The sequence below is a fragment of the Dicentrarchus labrax genome, unplaced genomic scaffold, assembly GCF_905237075.1.
Source record: "Dicentrarchus labrax unplaced genomic scaffold, dlabrax2021, whole genome shotgun sequence".
NCBI classification, from domain to species: Eukaryota; Metazoa; Chordata; class Actinopteri; family Moronidae; genus Dicentrarchus; species Dicentrarchus labrax.
This window is the reverse complement of record NW_026136702.1, coordinates 6,942,688-6,956,685: the sequence shown is the minus strand read 5'-3', so window position 1 is coordinate 6,956,685 and position 13,998 is coordinate 6,942,688. Positions and strand designations below refer to the sequence as shown.

Genomic DNA, 13,998 nt, shown 5'->3' with positions numbered 1-13,998 from the left:
TGGCTCCAAGGTCTGCTTTCCTCTTCTCTCTTTTGTTATCCCTCTACACTCATGCAACACAGTCAACCCTGCCATTTCAGAACAGCACCTTCCCTTTCAGTTCTCCATAATATTTGTTGACCCAATGTGTCTTTGTTAAAGTTGTTCACGAAGACTCGTATTATCCATATTCTCACTAAAAACTAAGAACCCTGCGCATATGGATGCAATTCTTGTTTCTCCTGTAAGACACATAGAATTAGCAGAACTGTGGTAATTCTACAAAAAGCTCATCATAGGAGCCCTATCTCTATATAATCCTGCTCCTTTGTTCATCCTGTGGGGGATAGCAAAAATAGACAGCTTGTACCACAGCTATAGCTGAAACAGAAATGGTGCAAACACTGTCTTCTCAAGAGAGGAGACTAGGAAGGAAGTGAAAACTGCAGAGAACATATGGTGAAGAAGCTAGATGCTGTATATTGGCTCAAAGCGTGTTTACTTGGAATTGATCCACTAATGAATAGCTATGACATCTGAAATATGTTGTTTATGAGGAAAACTGCTAATATTGCTCATGAAATCTGTGTTCTTGTGTCACTGGTTTTCTTTCAATTAAAAAACTATTAAAAGTGCAAATAGTTATATGCATCTCACCACTATGTTAGACATTATAAAAGTCAACAGTTCAACTTGTGAGTTAATTACTGCAGGAACTTAAGGCGAAAACAGAGAAAGTGTCTCACTGAAAGTAATTCTTGTAGGGATTAAATTGAATAGAAAGGCTTAATTTTCTTTCATCTCAAGCACATTACTTCCATACTAATCACTTTGTTTAACATTTCCTGAAAAGTTATTTTAGAGGAAATATTATTCAAATGTTTAATGTACATGCTGTACACTTTTTGGAGTCTGTGCACTGTTTCCTGTCAGCTTCAGGCTCTCTCGGTGGGCTCCTCGCTGCCCTCAAGCCAGGGACCTGCCTCACAGAAGGTGGGCCATTTAGTCACATTTCAAAGTAGCTCAGGCAGGGGAACACACTCATTACACATAATTCTTCTTCTCCTCTTTCCCCCCTGGCTCCCTCTTCAGTCCCCCCCCCACTCTCCCCCTCTTGCTTTCTGTTTCTCTCCTCTTCCCTGTTTCAAAGACCAAAAACCCTCATGGTCCGGAGTCCAGAGTCCGGAGGTAGATCACTTTAATTCTGCTTCACAGATCTTTTTCAAAAAGACCCGAGACCCGGAGACCTCAGAACCGGTGACCGTTGGGTGAACCCGGGCCGACCAGCCAGGACCCGGGCGCTTGTAAACACAGCCAACGTCTCACACGCTCTCATTCCCCCCGAGCGCTTTTGTTCCCTCCCCACAATGGCACAAGCATTTGATGTTGAGCAGTGTGTGCTCTTTTAGCTTGGATGTGTTTGTTTGTTTTTGCAACCACTGGTCATCGTGTCCATCCTTGTCTGTCCTGTTGGCTGTTACTTGGCTGAGAGCAGCTGATCAATGATTTAAAGATATATTGCTTCCCTGGACACGAAGCTCATTAAGTTTCACTGTTGGTTATTTTGAGGGACTGCATCCAAAGCTTAGTCTGACCTGTCCTGGGACAACTGAAAACTGCTCTTTCTCCAGGAGGGGGGGGGACTGTCCTAGATGAACAGGTTTGCTTATGTGGGTCGGACCTGGATTCCACCGATGGTTCATAAGTTCATTTCTCTGTTTGGGAGGAGCCTCCAACCAGAGCCATCTGCCTGATGTCACCATCCCAGTTTATGCAGGGGTGATTTGAGCACGGGCAAAAATTGATTAATTGCTGAAAAACACAAAAGCCCAACAGTTTTTTTGCCTCTTGTATTGACCAGTCTAATCAGTTCTGCTGCAGCCTGCTGTCATTACAAACAGGTAATGCAATCAATACACCAAGCAAATACATACCATAAGGAAAATGAAACGAAGGCCTTAACAGACAATCCAACAGCAAAATGTGGAAGCGTGACTGCTTGTGACGGCAAGCGAGTTTCTCAGAAGACGTCAATCTTTCCAAGACCATAAAAAAACACTCAACAATTGATAAATCCTCTCCGATAACGGCAAAACACATGCACACAAAAATAAAACCGATATGTCACCGTGTAGGACTTTCAGTGGCATTCACAAGGAGTGAAACCAGTCTGGTTTACTTTGGAAACCGCTGTAGACACGAGGATTTTGCAGCCTTGTTGCTTTTCGCACAGCCTCCCTTAAAGGGCAGCCGGCTCATCCCTTTGATGACTGACGGTAGGATTTGCGGTGATAATGTCTTCAGGTGCCAGAGGATTGGGATTAAACATACTCCAATTTAAACAGCAAAGTTTCCATGGCGATGACCTTCAGTTTTAGCTCAGATAGCATACACGTGGGGAATACAGTGACTGGTGTTATTGTCCAGAGACGCTCCAATCCAGCGGGGGCTTTGGACATGATTGCACATTCCAATCCTTCATCAAATTATAAACTCTGTCCTAGAATATGTCTATTGGTGACACGTGCAGGTGAAATTTCACACAGCAGTCATGCTGCATAAACAGTCCCGCTTAAGTGAATCATGACCGTAACACTGTTGAACAGTCTGAATTGAACTACGTGCCCCAAAAGACAAACTTCAGACACCCCCAGCTACACCTCAGCAGCACCTCGACCCATCGACCCTCCATCAGCCCTTCAAGTTTATGCAAGCCTTCCCCTCCCACCCTAATTAAGGTGAAAGAAGCATTTCAAATAAAGCTGATGAGGGCCGACATGGGGCCGCTCTCTTGGCTGTCTGTGGACGTGAGCACCCAGAACAGGCTCCAGCTGAGCAAGACTGGAGACTCACGGTTTGGGGTCAGTGTCTATCCCCCTCCAGGGCAGTCCGTTCACACTCTCACACCTGCCTGTCAAAGGAGAGAGCAGCAGGACATGAGCAGAGAGAGAACAGAAAGAGAGAGAGAGAGAGAGAGAGAGAGAGAGAGAGAGAGAGAGAGAGAGACTGTCAAAGCAAGAAGCAGAGAGAGAGAGAGAGCGTTTTCACATTTTTAAATAAAGTACAAACCCCAGCAGACAGCAATAAAACAGAACAATTATTATCACTATTGACTCAAGCCAATCTCAGCAGCACCCTTGAGGAGTGGTTGGTCAATATGAATTGCAACAGTCTTGTAGATTTGACGGCATGTAGTGAAGTCATGTGGTGTGGCTAGACTGCCTCACAGTGGAGACTGTGTGAACTACAAGAACATACCTGCTAGGAACAAGATGCTACTACGGGTGTATAGGGAGCGATACATGCAAAAAGGATGAATCCATCAGCTTAGATTCTTACAAGCACTCATATCGCTAAGACCCCACTTTCTGTTCATAGTTAGAAACTAAACTGCTAATGGTGTTTGGCATTCACAACATGTTATGTTATTTAAAATGCTGAATTTGTTGTCAGTCTCTGAGACTGTAAAATTCTTCCTCAACACTTCATCATACAAATTAGTAATTCTTTTATTCTTTGACTTGCTCATTTATTTTTATTAGTAGCATAAAGGGAACTGTATGTAAATGTCATTCTTCCACCCTGCGTTGTAAATGACAATGAAACAACCTTGAATTTTTGAATCCTTCTATTCATGTTTATTATATTGACAGTTTATGTATGAAAGTGGGCACCAAATTTCATGGGAATCTATCTTATAGTTGTTGAGATATTTCAATCAAACTCACAAATGTGGACCTCATGTTGATGCTGTGAAAAGTCCAAGGATCAGCACAGAGGGATTCATTCTCTAGGGCAGGGGCAGGTATAGAAGAAATCCATGGCCACCCCAGTTCGGAGTTAAATGTTGTCAAATTGAACATATTAACTGAGATTCATTTTTAAAAAATGTGTTAAAATTTAAATTAATTTAATGATCTGTTAGGGTCACTTATAAGATTAAGTGACAGATATAGGTTCAATGAAAAAAGGCATGTGTTTGGAAAAAGAAGAAGATATAGAAATAAAACTATTTATTGATGTACTAATATGACACAATAATGTCATTTTTTTGAGTTAAAATAACTCATCTGGGATCTTTTCCTAGAAAACATTGATATATGTCTTTGTTTGTGATAAAATCAGCATATATTTCTGCCACTTCTGTCATTTCTGCCAAAACTATGAACCCAAATATTAGCATAATATGTCTCCCATGCCATCTTTTTTCCATCCCATGAATATTTCTCTAGATCCACTCCTACTCTAGGGACCATGAATGTCTGATCCAAATTTAACGGCAACCCAGAAAAACGGCGAAAGGTGAAAGATTAAATAATCTCGCCCAATTGACAGTGTTGAAATAATTACATAAACACAGAGGCATTTACAAAACAATTTTTGTAGTGCTTGTATTTACATTATATTTATCATTTAGCCTGTACATCCAATATTAGCTCATATATTCTACACCTACAAATTGTAGAATATATTTCCTTATGATATAATATATACAGTGGAGAAAGGAAGAGCATCTCTAGTGTCTTTAGATTCAATTACATTTAAATGGACTAGGACTTAAAATAATGTAATTACAGGATGATTATAAAATTGTAATTGTAACATTTCAAGGTTCCAAGAAAATTACACAATAAACAGTGCAGAGTATTTGTCATCAACTGGACATTGTTCATTTCTTTTATACAATATATACAGTAACCTCTACTTATAGGCCATCCCCCAGTGAGCTCTGCTTAGGCTCTGTTTATAAACTCAGTAATTCTTTAAGTGACTTTAAACATAGTGGATTAACCTCATCAATGTAACACACCTGGCTGCAGGCATGTAAAAAGGCTTTTGTGGATTTGCAGTGTGTGAGAATTGGATCATCACCACCTTCCAAAATATCTCGCACACCTCGTCAGATGTGTGATTGACAGGTAGGCTAATGATGTAACGACACACCAGATGATTGAGCTCTTCGTGCCATATTTAGCCACAGGAACATCTGCTTCAACCCAAGCCGTGATTGTGAGTATAGGTAAAAAAAAGTAGTTCCACATATTGTGTGCTGAGTATCAAACCAATATTGTGAAACAGATTAACCCAAACAGCATCTCTTATTCTTTAATGTAGGAAGCAAATAACAAATGTTTTCTGCCTGTTATTTCAGCACTTCCCTTAGGATCCTTCAGTTATTGGCTTAGTGAAATCCACTGAAAGACACATCTACATGAGTAGTGCTTAATAGCTTCAATCTAACATGGTGGGTATAATCCACACAGCCACACCAAGCACATCAAGCTCTTCTATGTTTAATATCTCCTTAGTTTTTGTTTAAATATATAAGGTAAGTCGAAAGCAGTGTGGAATGGTAGTAAGGAGGACATCATGTAGTGTGAAATTAGGCATTGTTATTTGGCGTTTTTGAAGTAAATGAAAACAATGTTAGTTGGCATTTGTGTTGCAGATGGATACATGTTTGGCATGATGAAGTTGAGCAGCATGTCTACTTGAATAAGTAGTGGAACAACAGAGGCTGAAACAGCAGCAGATAGTTGAGTCCTGGCAGACGGGAGGCGAAGCTCGTCACATTGCAGTCATCACGGTAGCAGCAGTGAACTCGGACACCTGGTGCTCTGTAGCCCTGGCTGTTGGCCTGACTGCAGAAAGACTTGTAGGAGCATGACTTCATCACCCCACCTGACAAACAGACAGAAATAGAAAGGTATATAGGTATATATATTTGATTAAACTTGTTCCAGTAATAAAACTGCCTGGCTGACTGATTCATCCGGGTTATAAAGCTTTAGTCTTGCTTTTCATTATTGATTTGGGATTTTATCACTTTATCTGTGGGTGTCCAGTATACATATACCATATTTTAATTTGGGTAAACTGGTCCATCTACCATGTCTCATTTATACACAGGATGATGGCCTCTGCTGTTGCCCCACTTTTTGATAATTAACTAGATACATTTTATGTAAAACCTCGCGCAGGTTTAAATTAGTAAATCGAGTTCATTTCGTGAAGAGGAATTGTCTCAGTGCCAAGAACACATGGTGTCCTAATTAAGTATATTGATTGAATAGGAGTAGCAAAGCTCTTCATTTCCTTAAAAGCCTCAGACCCCCTGCTGACTGAGATGTGTCTCCAGACAGCAGCCTGTCCTCCATTAAACACACACACAGATACAAATAGAGTGTTATGTTTCTTCACTGTTAGTAGGGAAAAAAAGGAGAAAGAAAGCTAGTAAAAAGAACGGCTACTACACTGTCACTGTTGGACTCACTGTCATGGCCCACCACCACAGCACAGGCATCAGAGTAGCTGGGACAAGATTTGGAGCCTTGCCGGTTGCAGTCATCGTTGTTGGAGCCCATACAGGTATAACATTGCAGAGCCTCACCTGAAGGAAACAGAAAAGAAATACTGACGCAGCACATCCTAATACGCTGACTTACAGCCAAAACATCATGACGTACTGAAAGAAAGGAGACTAAAGCATAGTTTTATCTTGCAGTTCAGAGAAATGTAGTGTCACTACATGAAAAACAGCCGAATTAAATGTTTTCTTTAAAAAAAGTACAAGCATAATGTAATATTCAAATATAATGTGTGATATAACTTGATTGAATGAAAGTCACACAAAACCATATAATTCCAAGATGAGAAATTGTGCTCAACAGCAAGTTAATGGCAGTTAAAGGTTGCAACTGGAGCACATTTAAAGGGAAATACAGAACCGCGTATTTTAAAGCCAGCCCTATGTTATCTTAAACTGACCTGATGTTATTGCTTCAGTTGATGGGAACTGTTTATGATGCTAATGCAGGATTGCCCACCAAGTATCTCAGTGATAATATAATAATATATAGAATAACTAAAAAACAAGCCCAGTGTCTGATATATTGACCTCTTTCAAAGCATGAATATGCTACTTAATGCTGCTAATGTTACTGCTCCCATGTTTGTCCTTTAAAACCCCATATGACTTAGACATTGGTACAAGTGAGCCAGCTGTGGTTGCTCTGACATGGTAAAAAGGCTGCAGTAGATTGTGGCATACTCAAGCTAACTGCAGTCCATTTATCATCAGTTCTGGTCAAGCAGTGTCTGCAAGGGCCTTGACTCTGGATATTTGTTATCCTTTATTAACACAGGATTTATGGGTTTGAGCCGTATGCACACAGAGGCATGGTGAATTCACATCTGGATGGCAGTAACAGTGATTGTAAAGGTAAGAGAGAGCAATAATTACTCACTTCCTTCACACAAATCTTCCCAAACTCAAGCAAGGAATTAAACAAGTGCGCTCAGATATTTTAAAAAAACACATCTTTCTAACCTTCAGCTAAAGCTTCAGGAGACACTCAAATGTCTTTCTAAAGCTCTCCGGAGGAAAGAGCGGTTATTTGAGAACTAACTGACCTTTGAAATATCACTGTAACACTTCCTTTTGAACAACCTTCATCCGTCTCCTAAATTCTAAAATGGCCCCTCAGAAACAGCCTTTAATGCTGCTTCCTAAGAGGATCAAAAAGAGCTGGACTTATAGGAATTGCCGAAAGCTTCAAACATTCTTTGTAGCAGCACATCTCTTGTCTTGGCCATCAGAATAACCTCTTTCCACCCTATACTCCTGGTCTTTCATCATTCAGTCATGATGGTGGGAGGACAGAAAAGTTGCACAGACACACAAATTGTTGTTTACACAGAGGTACAGACCAGAGTGGGGACATTTTCCCATCAAACCAGCAAATCAGCTTGATGAGACAGAGTATGAATTACTGAAATATCAGATTTTCAGTCCTTTTCTATATATAAAAGCACAACTTGAAAAGCAAAAACATGAAAACAGCATTTGCTTCCCATGTGCCCCTCTGTATGTTAACATGCCACAGCAAATACACCCTGCTGTTTGTAGTTGACCCCAGTCTGCACAGCCGCTCCACACACATGCTATTAAGTATTAGCCTCCAGGCCTATTAAGAGATTAGCTGCTGGGATTGCATGCAAGTTACAGAGGAGGGTGACAGAGTGAAGGGAGGCAAAAGCCAGTAGAATTACCATAGAAATTCACAGCAGTTCGTAAACTTGGCCTAAAAAAGTCATTATAAGGTTGTAAATTAGTCTTATTAGAGTTACATAACATGCAAGGCAATTTCTGCTGTAGTGACTGTAGTGTTTTCCATTTCCTGTCCTGAAGGCTATTTTGTATAATAAAGTCACTCAACAGGTTCCGGCCTCTCAGGAAAAGACTAAAATACAGAAAAAACACAAATGCAAACTACTGTTGGAAATTCAACAGTGGGAAGGGAGAAGAGCACCTGAAGGGAGACAACAAATGGAAGTCCAAATGACTGATGAATGGTGGACAGAGGCTAGAGCAGAGATCTAAAGGGGGGGAAGAACTTGAAGATAGGAAAAGGGAGGTTATTAAAAATAAAATCCTTGTCCTTACTGTTGATTGCTAGCAGAACCAGAGAAAGCAGAAGCAGTGGACAGTACTGGACAGCTCTCATGGCGCTGGCGGTCCTTGGTCTTCCTGATCACACAATGAGAGCAGGTTGTTTGCTCCCAAAGCCCCCTGAGCCTTATCTGAGCTATCAGATGAGCTAATATCCCCCCTCCTGCACTGACTAGGAGATTACCAGCTTTTTCACCAGGACCCACAGCTCTGTGTTAAGTATCAATAGTTGCTTCTTCAGCCTGGATAGGCAAAGGAGACAATAGTAGTAGATACCTTTTACCTTAAAGACGTCTGTGCTCTAGCCACACCCATTCCGAGTCTAGCTCCCTGTCCCCACCTGGTCCAATTCTTACGTCACCCTGTTGCGCCAGGGCTGATCATGACGAAGCTGATCTCTGAACTGAAGTTTATACATCAGATCTACATTCTACATTATAGTTTTAAGAAGTAAATCACTGCAACATTGCAATCCTTTAAAGCTTTGGTTCCTAACCAAACCTAACATGACATGTCTACTCATTTCTTTGTACAAGACAGTGTGACTGGGGGTCAGAAGCTCGATGTTGAACCATTTATCCATTTCTTTCACACTTTCACACACGATTACAACACTTGGCATGAAAGCATGTCCTGTTTAGTAGTTAACTGGTTATTGTGGCAATAAATATACCAAATATCAGCCTCAGAGCAATTTGTAATTTATTTGTGTGTTTATTTTCTTCCAAAATGCAAATATGTGTGTATATGTATATTTTACCAAATTATAGTGTTTTGTTGTGCATCCACATTCACCTTGGCATTTTCAGAAGTATTCCCTGTGGTACACATAACCCTGAAAAGGAATCGCTGATCTAAAGGAAGAGAAAAGGTGACAATAAACCCAAAAACAAAGGTCTATTGCATCAGTGCACATTTAAACATGAACAAGATCACCTGTGCTTGTGTATCTTGTTTCCTTATGCGGGGAAAGAACAAGAGCAAACACCGTGTGCTGTATTGCCATCTTTTATTGCACTTTGTAAGCAGATGCTGTACAGTAGCTGTGCAGAGAAGTTATTCCTCAGTGTGACACAACGACCATAGCAGGACTAGGACATATCCATCCAAAATTAAATTACTCTTGGTCACAACTGAATACAGTCACGATTAGTTTGCTTTATATCAAAATAAAATCCAAAAAATAGTCCCACAATTTCATCGAGAAAGCTATGACAAGTATGACAAATATCTACAAGGTTACATGAGGGAAGCGGGCAGAGGATGACAGGATAACTATCAAAAATGCAGATGAGTCTTGGAATTTCCTACTGTATATACAAACATTAACAATACAAGTTCTTCGTTCGCTCTCACATGCAGTAGCGTGATAGTTTGTGTTCTCTTAGTGGTGGTGTATCAACATTTTATGAACAAATCTAAATCTCTGTTACACTTTTTCAAAGTCTATCTTTCTCTTGTATTAAGAGGAGACAACAACAGGAACGGGTAAACAGTCTTCTCCCTCAGTGGCTGTCATGGCAACATCATTATAGATAATTTAACCCACAAACAATGCTCTCACTTTTCTCATTATCATACACACACACTCTCTCACACACACACACACACACAGACACACTCATTAGTGATATGATACATTTTCTAAAACTTTAAACCAGACCCCTGATACAGTACGATACACTGACACATCAAAAATGTACAGAGTGATTAAGAGGAAGCCATTCCTGTGGATCCTGTATGCACAAAGTCAGTAGGAAATTTAACCCCAAGACCATTTTGGCCTTCGATGTCCATCAGTCCTTGGAAGAGTGGTAAATATTCCTGATCTGCTTTCACTTTCCAAGAATTTTTTCCACTCCTCTTCTCTATGAGATTTGGCCTGGGTGTGGTGTGGTTGCTAACTCTTCCCCATCTTGGCAATCAGCTCATCACAGATCTTCGTCAACTCCTCGATCTCTTTGTTCTGTAAGACAGTTGTTAAAATTACGATAAATATACTTGTTCTTGGACATTTTTAAATGACACCACAGTTAGTGAGAAATTCTGTCTGACCTTTTGCTCCAAAGTGCGCTCCAGAGAGTCCACCTTCATCTGCTCCTTTCTCAAACTGGCCTGATAGGCGGCCTGTTCCTGCTTGGCCTTACCCCGCACTTGAGCTATCTCTGAATTGGCCCTAGAAACACACAAGTGATACAATGAGAATTAAGTCACCTCTCCCTGACCCCCATAAGCTTGAAAAGTCTTATGAAAGCACAACCTTGCGTTTGCAAAACCAATACAGAATTAATCTTTAGAAATTTCAAACAGATGGAATATAAATAATCTACAGAAACAGCTAATTACATTGGCCTATATCCAAACATATTTCAGCTGGGCATTGAGGTATTGTGCAGTTACTGTATTGTAGTGTTTTCCCTTAGGGGAAAATAACACATCGCCATGGTCGAACAAAGATAATGAGAGTGTGTATAGACTCACTTGTCTAGTTTCTCCTCTGCATGAATCTTCAGTGCTTGATAGCGCTGTTCCTCCTTACGGACCCTGGACAGATACTCCTGAGCGCATTTCTTCAGAATCTCTTCATTCTGAAATGGAGTGGGAAATATTTTAATTACCTGCCATGAGGGTTGTCAAGCAAAATTTTAGATGACTTACGAGGCCGCTCATGCCGAAAACACTCATTACTTGTGAATAATTTGTGTGTTACTTACCTTGCGGAAGCCCTCCAGTACATCCTTCATCTTCTCATAACGTCGGAAGAGGTCGGCCAGAGACTTTTCCACGGAGTTGAGGTCAGCCAAGGCCTGATCCTTCTCCATGATCAGCTGCTGGATGGTGTGGTGGGAGAGAGACTTTTCTTTCTGGTCATCCTCTGATAGATACACACAAATATACTGTATCAGATCTTCAGTCTGTGGACAGTCTGCTGTAGGCAGTGGGCACATACACTGTTTAACGACCGACACCAAGACGCATATGCACAAACACTATATTTTTGACAATATATCACAGTGGGTTTGTGGGTTAGTATGATTTAACAGCATTTTATACTACACTACATGAGTATATCTGATAAACCAGTGTAGCATGCAAACAAAAACACTGAACAATGGGGAAATCAAAGAGACCATAGAGACAGAGCTGGCAGCTGGTTTGCTTTGAGGGGCTTCTAGACCCTTCAGTACTAAATGACAAAGCTCCCACAGTATTTCAGCCCCCTCTTAGCTTTCCCTTTCCTTTCCTATCACAAGCTTAGATGACCAACCTGCTTAACTTACTAATTCTACAACCATCCACAGTACGGAAGCAATGTGCAGATGTGCAGGTAAAGATTTCCACTGTGCATATGTACATTTAAAAAAGGTTTCAATAAAATTTTTGTCATGGTGTACTCAACATCAGCAACTGAGGGAGTACGCAAAGGGCAGCTGAATGAGAGTCTGTCCTTAAAAACAATATACAGGGTCTCAAACATACAGGATGAGATGCAACAAATGGACAAACAAATGTCACTTGATGAGATGAAGAAAGTGAGCACATTTGCTCCCTTCTCTGACGGACGGACGGACGGACGGAGAGACGTGAGCTGAAACAAACAAGTGAAGGACAATCCCGCAATACTCACCTGGCATGCCTGTCAGGGTTATCAAATAGTGAGGGGCAAAGATGGGAGCAGAACAGAAAAAAAGGGACTGTGTTAAGTCAAGCTGGGAGGGCAAGACACGTGAGAGAGCCGAGTGTTAGACAGAAGCAGAGACAGATTGTTCCTTTTTTTTGTGACGGTGCTTTAATGAGAGTAAGGAATGAAATTAGACAGCAGCGAAAATCGAATTTTCAGGAATGTCCGGAGGTGGCGAAGAAGATGAGAGGTGAGAGCAGGAATAATGCACAGAAGTGAACCTGCAGCGGAATTTAATGAGTCCAGAGAAGCTGGACTCGAGTGGGCAAAAGGTGAGCACCTCCCCCCTCCAGTGGCATCAAGATTTAGTTCATGTCAATCAAACATGAAAGCAAGCACATAGCAAAGCTAGCACATGTCAGAGGGTAAAGCAATACTTAACTCACTAAAATCAGTGCCAATGGAGTAATGCACACAGAGACCTTATACAGTATAGGTTGCTCTGTTTCCAAATAATAATAATAAAGTGCAGCAAAAAGTAGTGGCAGAGGTTGGGGAAGAAAAGTAACTGGTTTGAAATCAAATTAATGTGTACTGAAAAGGGTCCAGTAACCTGTGTATGTTACATTGAACTCACCTATCATCTGTGCAATCGTCTTCTCATACTCAGCAACAATTCTCCTATGGAGCAGAAATTGTAGATCATAAGTATATGGATGTGGTTATAGCAGACAGTATGACAAATGCCTTCAACGTATACATGTCTCTTATTTTATGCAATGAATCTGTTTGAATTTGTTTCTAAATCAAAAAATATAGCTGGATTTGGGTGGATATTAGTCAGACAGCTGCAAGAAAGTCAAGTTGAGTGAAACATTTGCTATTTTGAGATATTTTGTTAGATCTTAACAATAAACACACATAAACTGTCATCCAGCCTCCAACCTTAGAAAATTGTCTTATTAAGTAACAGCAGAGTTTTAAGTGCCCTAATCTATCCTTAGCTTTGTATTTTTTCCTTTATGTGTGTCTAGTTTCCATCTGAGTCTTGTTGCTAGAAGTTCCCCCACACTCCAAGCCAAGCACCAGCAGGGCCAAATGGGATGTCTTGTTTTGGGAAAAGCAGGTTGCCAGAGGTAAGAGGATTGATTAGCCATTCTTCCCCCTTAGCCTCTTAGCCCCTCCTTATCCTGTGCCCAATCAGTCAAATGAAGTAAGCTTTGTCTTATCCACACTAACTGAGCTGTGGCCAGCTGGACCCACACAACCACCTGCTGACAAGAACAAGGTCTCAGTACTGTGTATCTCTATCTCCATGAATCCCAATCAGCAGCCACTTATCAGACATAGATTGATCATCTGTAGCCATATTATGATCCCAGATTTGAGCTATTGTCAGGCAGTTGATTGTGTATAATCCAAATGACAGCATCTCAAAGCCCCTAACACATTTTCTAGATATCTAACTTTTTAATTCTAAACCTTACATATATCAACTGCATCCATTCCTCTATTCTCCACCACTAACTCTCATGTTGACAGTAGGACTCAGATGGACTTCTTTAACTGGCTCTGCAGTTAACCATGGCTTTGGTTGACAGTGTAAGGGAGATAAACCAATTTACAGGTTAAATGGTGATAATGGGTGGAGTCAACAAGACGCTTAGCATCGTGACACCTTCCCATTTAACAAGAAACACAGGGAGGTGTTAAATCCATGCTGTAGTGTGTGGGTGGGACGTGTGATGCAAGTGTTGATGAAAACCCAAGGTGCTACTTCTTACCTCATCTCCACCACTTCCTGTCGGCTGTCTTCATACTTCCTTTGCCACTCCAGCACTTCTTTCTCCTTTGTCACAATCTGAGGAGGGTGACAAAAAAAAACGTCAGGTAAAATTTAAGATGTTGGATTGAAGTAAATACAGTATTGATCACTTTTGGGGCA

The 13,998-nt window shown here is 40.8% G+C and overlaps 2 protein-coding genes across 11 annotated transcripts in view; both read right to left on the bottom strand.

Annotated features, from left to right (window-relative positions):
* Positions 1-4,342: 4,342 nt before the first annotated feature.
* Positions 4,343-8,798, bottom strand: ly6pge (lymphocyte antigen 6 family member pge). 2 transcript variants are annotated; one of them, XM_051425268.1, is made up of 3 exons: positions 8,426-8,798; positions 6,236-6,370; positions 4,343-5,661 (listed from the first exon to the last, which is right to left on the bottom strand). In XM_051425268.1, the coding sequence occupies exons 1-3, from the start codon at positions 8,484-8,486 to the stop codon at positions 5,468-5,470; spliced, it is 390 nt and encodes a 129-aa protein (XP_051281228.1). In that variant the 5' UTR covers positions 8,487-8,798; the 3' UTR covers positions 4,343-5,467. The 2 variants fall into 2 exon arrangements, with proteins under 2 accessions (XP_051281228.1, XP_051281237.1); XM_051425277.1 differs by having other exon boundaries at positions 6,254-6,370; positions 8,426-8,733.
* A 625-nt stretch (positions 8,799-9,423) lies between these two features.
* tacc2 (transforming, acidic coiled-coil containing protein 2) overlaps positions 9,424-13,998 on the bottom strand; it is a 49,956-nt gene continuing 45,381 nt past the window's right edge. For all 9 annotated transcript variants that reach the window (XM_051415128.1, XM_051415118.1, XM_051415081.1 and 6 more), the window contains 6 exons: positions 13,838-13,914; positions 12,691-12,734; positions 11,146-11,306; positions 10,913-11,019; positions 10,487-10,607; positions 9,424-10,397 (listed from right to left, as the gene is read on the bottom strand). In XM_051415128.1, the coding sequence (XP_051271088.1) occupies positions 10,332-10,397; positions 10,487-10,607; positions 10,913-11,019; positions 11,146-11,306; positions 12,691-12,734; positions 13,838-13,914 (576 nt within the window). In that variant the 3' untranslated portion in view covers positions 9,424-10,331. The remainder of the gene's footprint in view (positions 10,398-10,486; positions 10,608-10,912; positions 11,020-11,145; positions 11,307-12,690; positions 12,735-13,837; positions 13,915-13,998) is intronic.

Bases quoted from the DNA above. Each gene is read 5' to 3' on its own strand.
- ly6pge (XM_051425268.1), bottom strand. From the start codon at position 8,486: ATGAGAGCTGTCCAGTACTGTCCACTGCTTCTGCTTTCTCTGGTTCTG. The intron at 6,371-8,425 runs GTAAGGACAAGG...TGTTTCCTTCAG, and splicing joins GGTTCTGCTAGCAATCAACA to GTGAGGCTCTGCAATGTTAT. The intron at 5,662-6,235 runs GTGTAGTAGCCG...TCTGTTTGTCAG, and splicing joins CAGTGAGTCCAACAGTGACA to GTGGGGTGATGAAGTCATGC.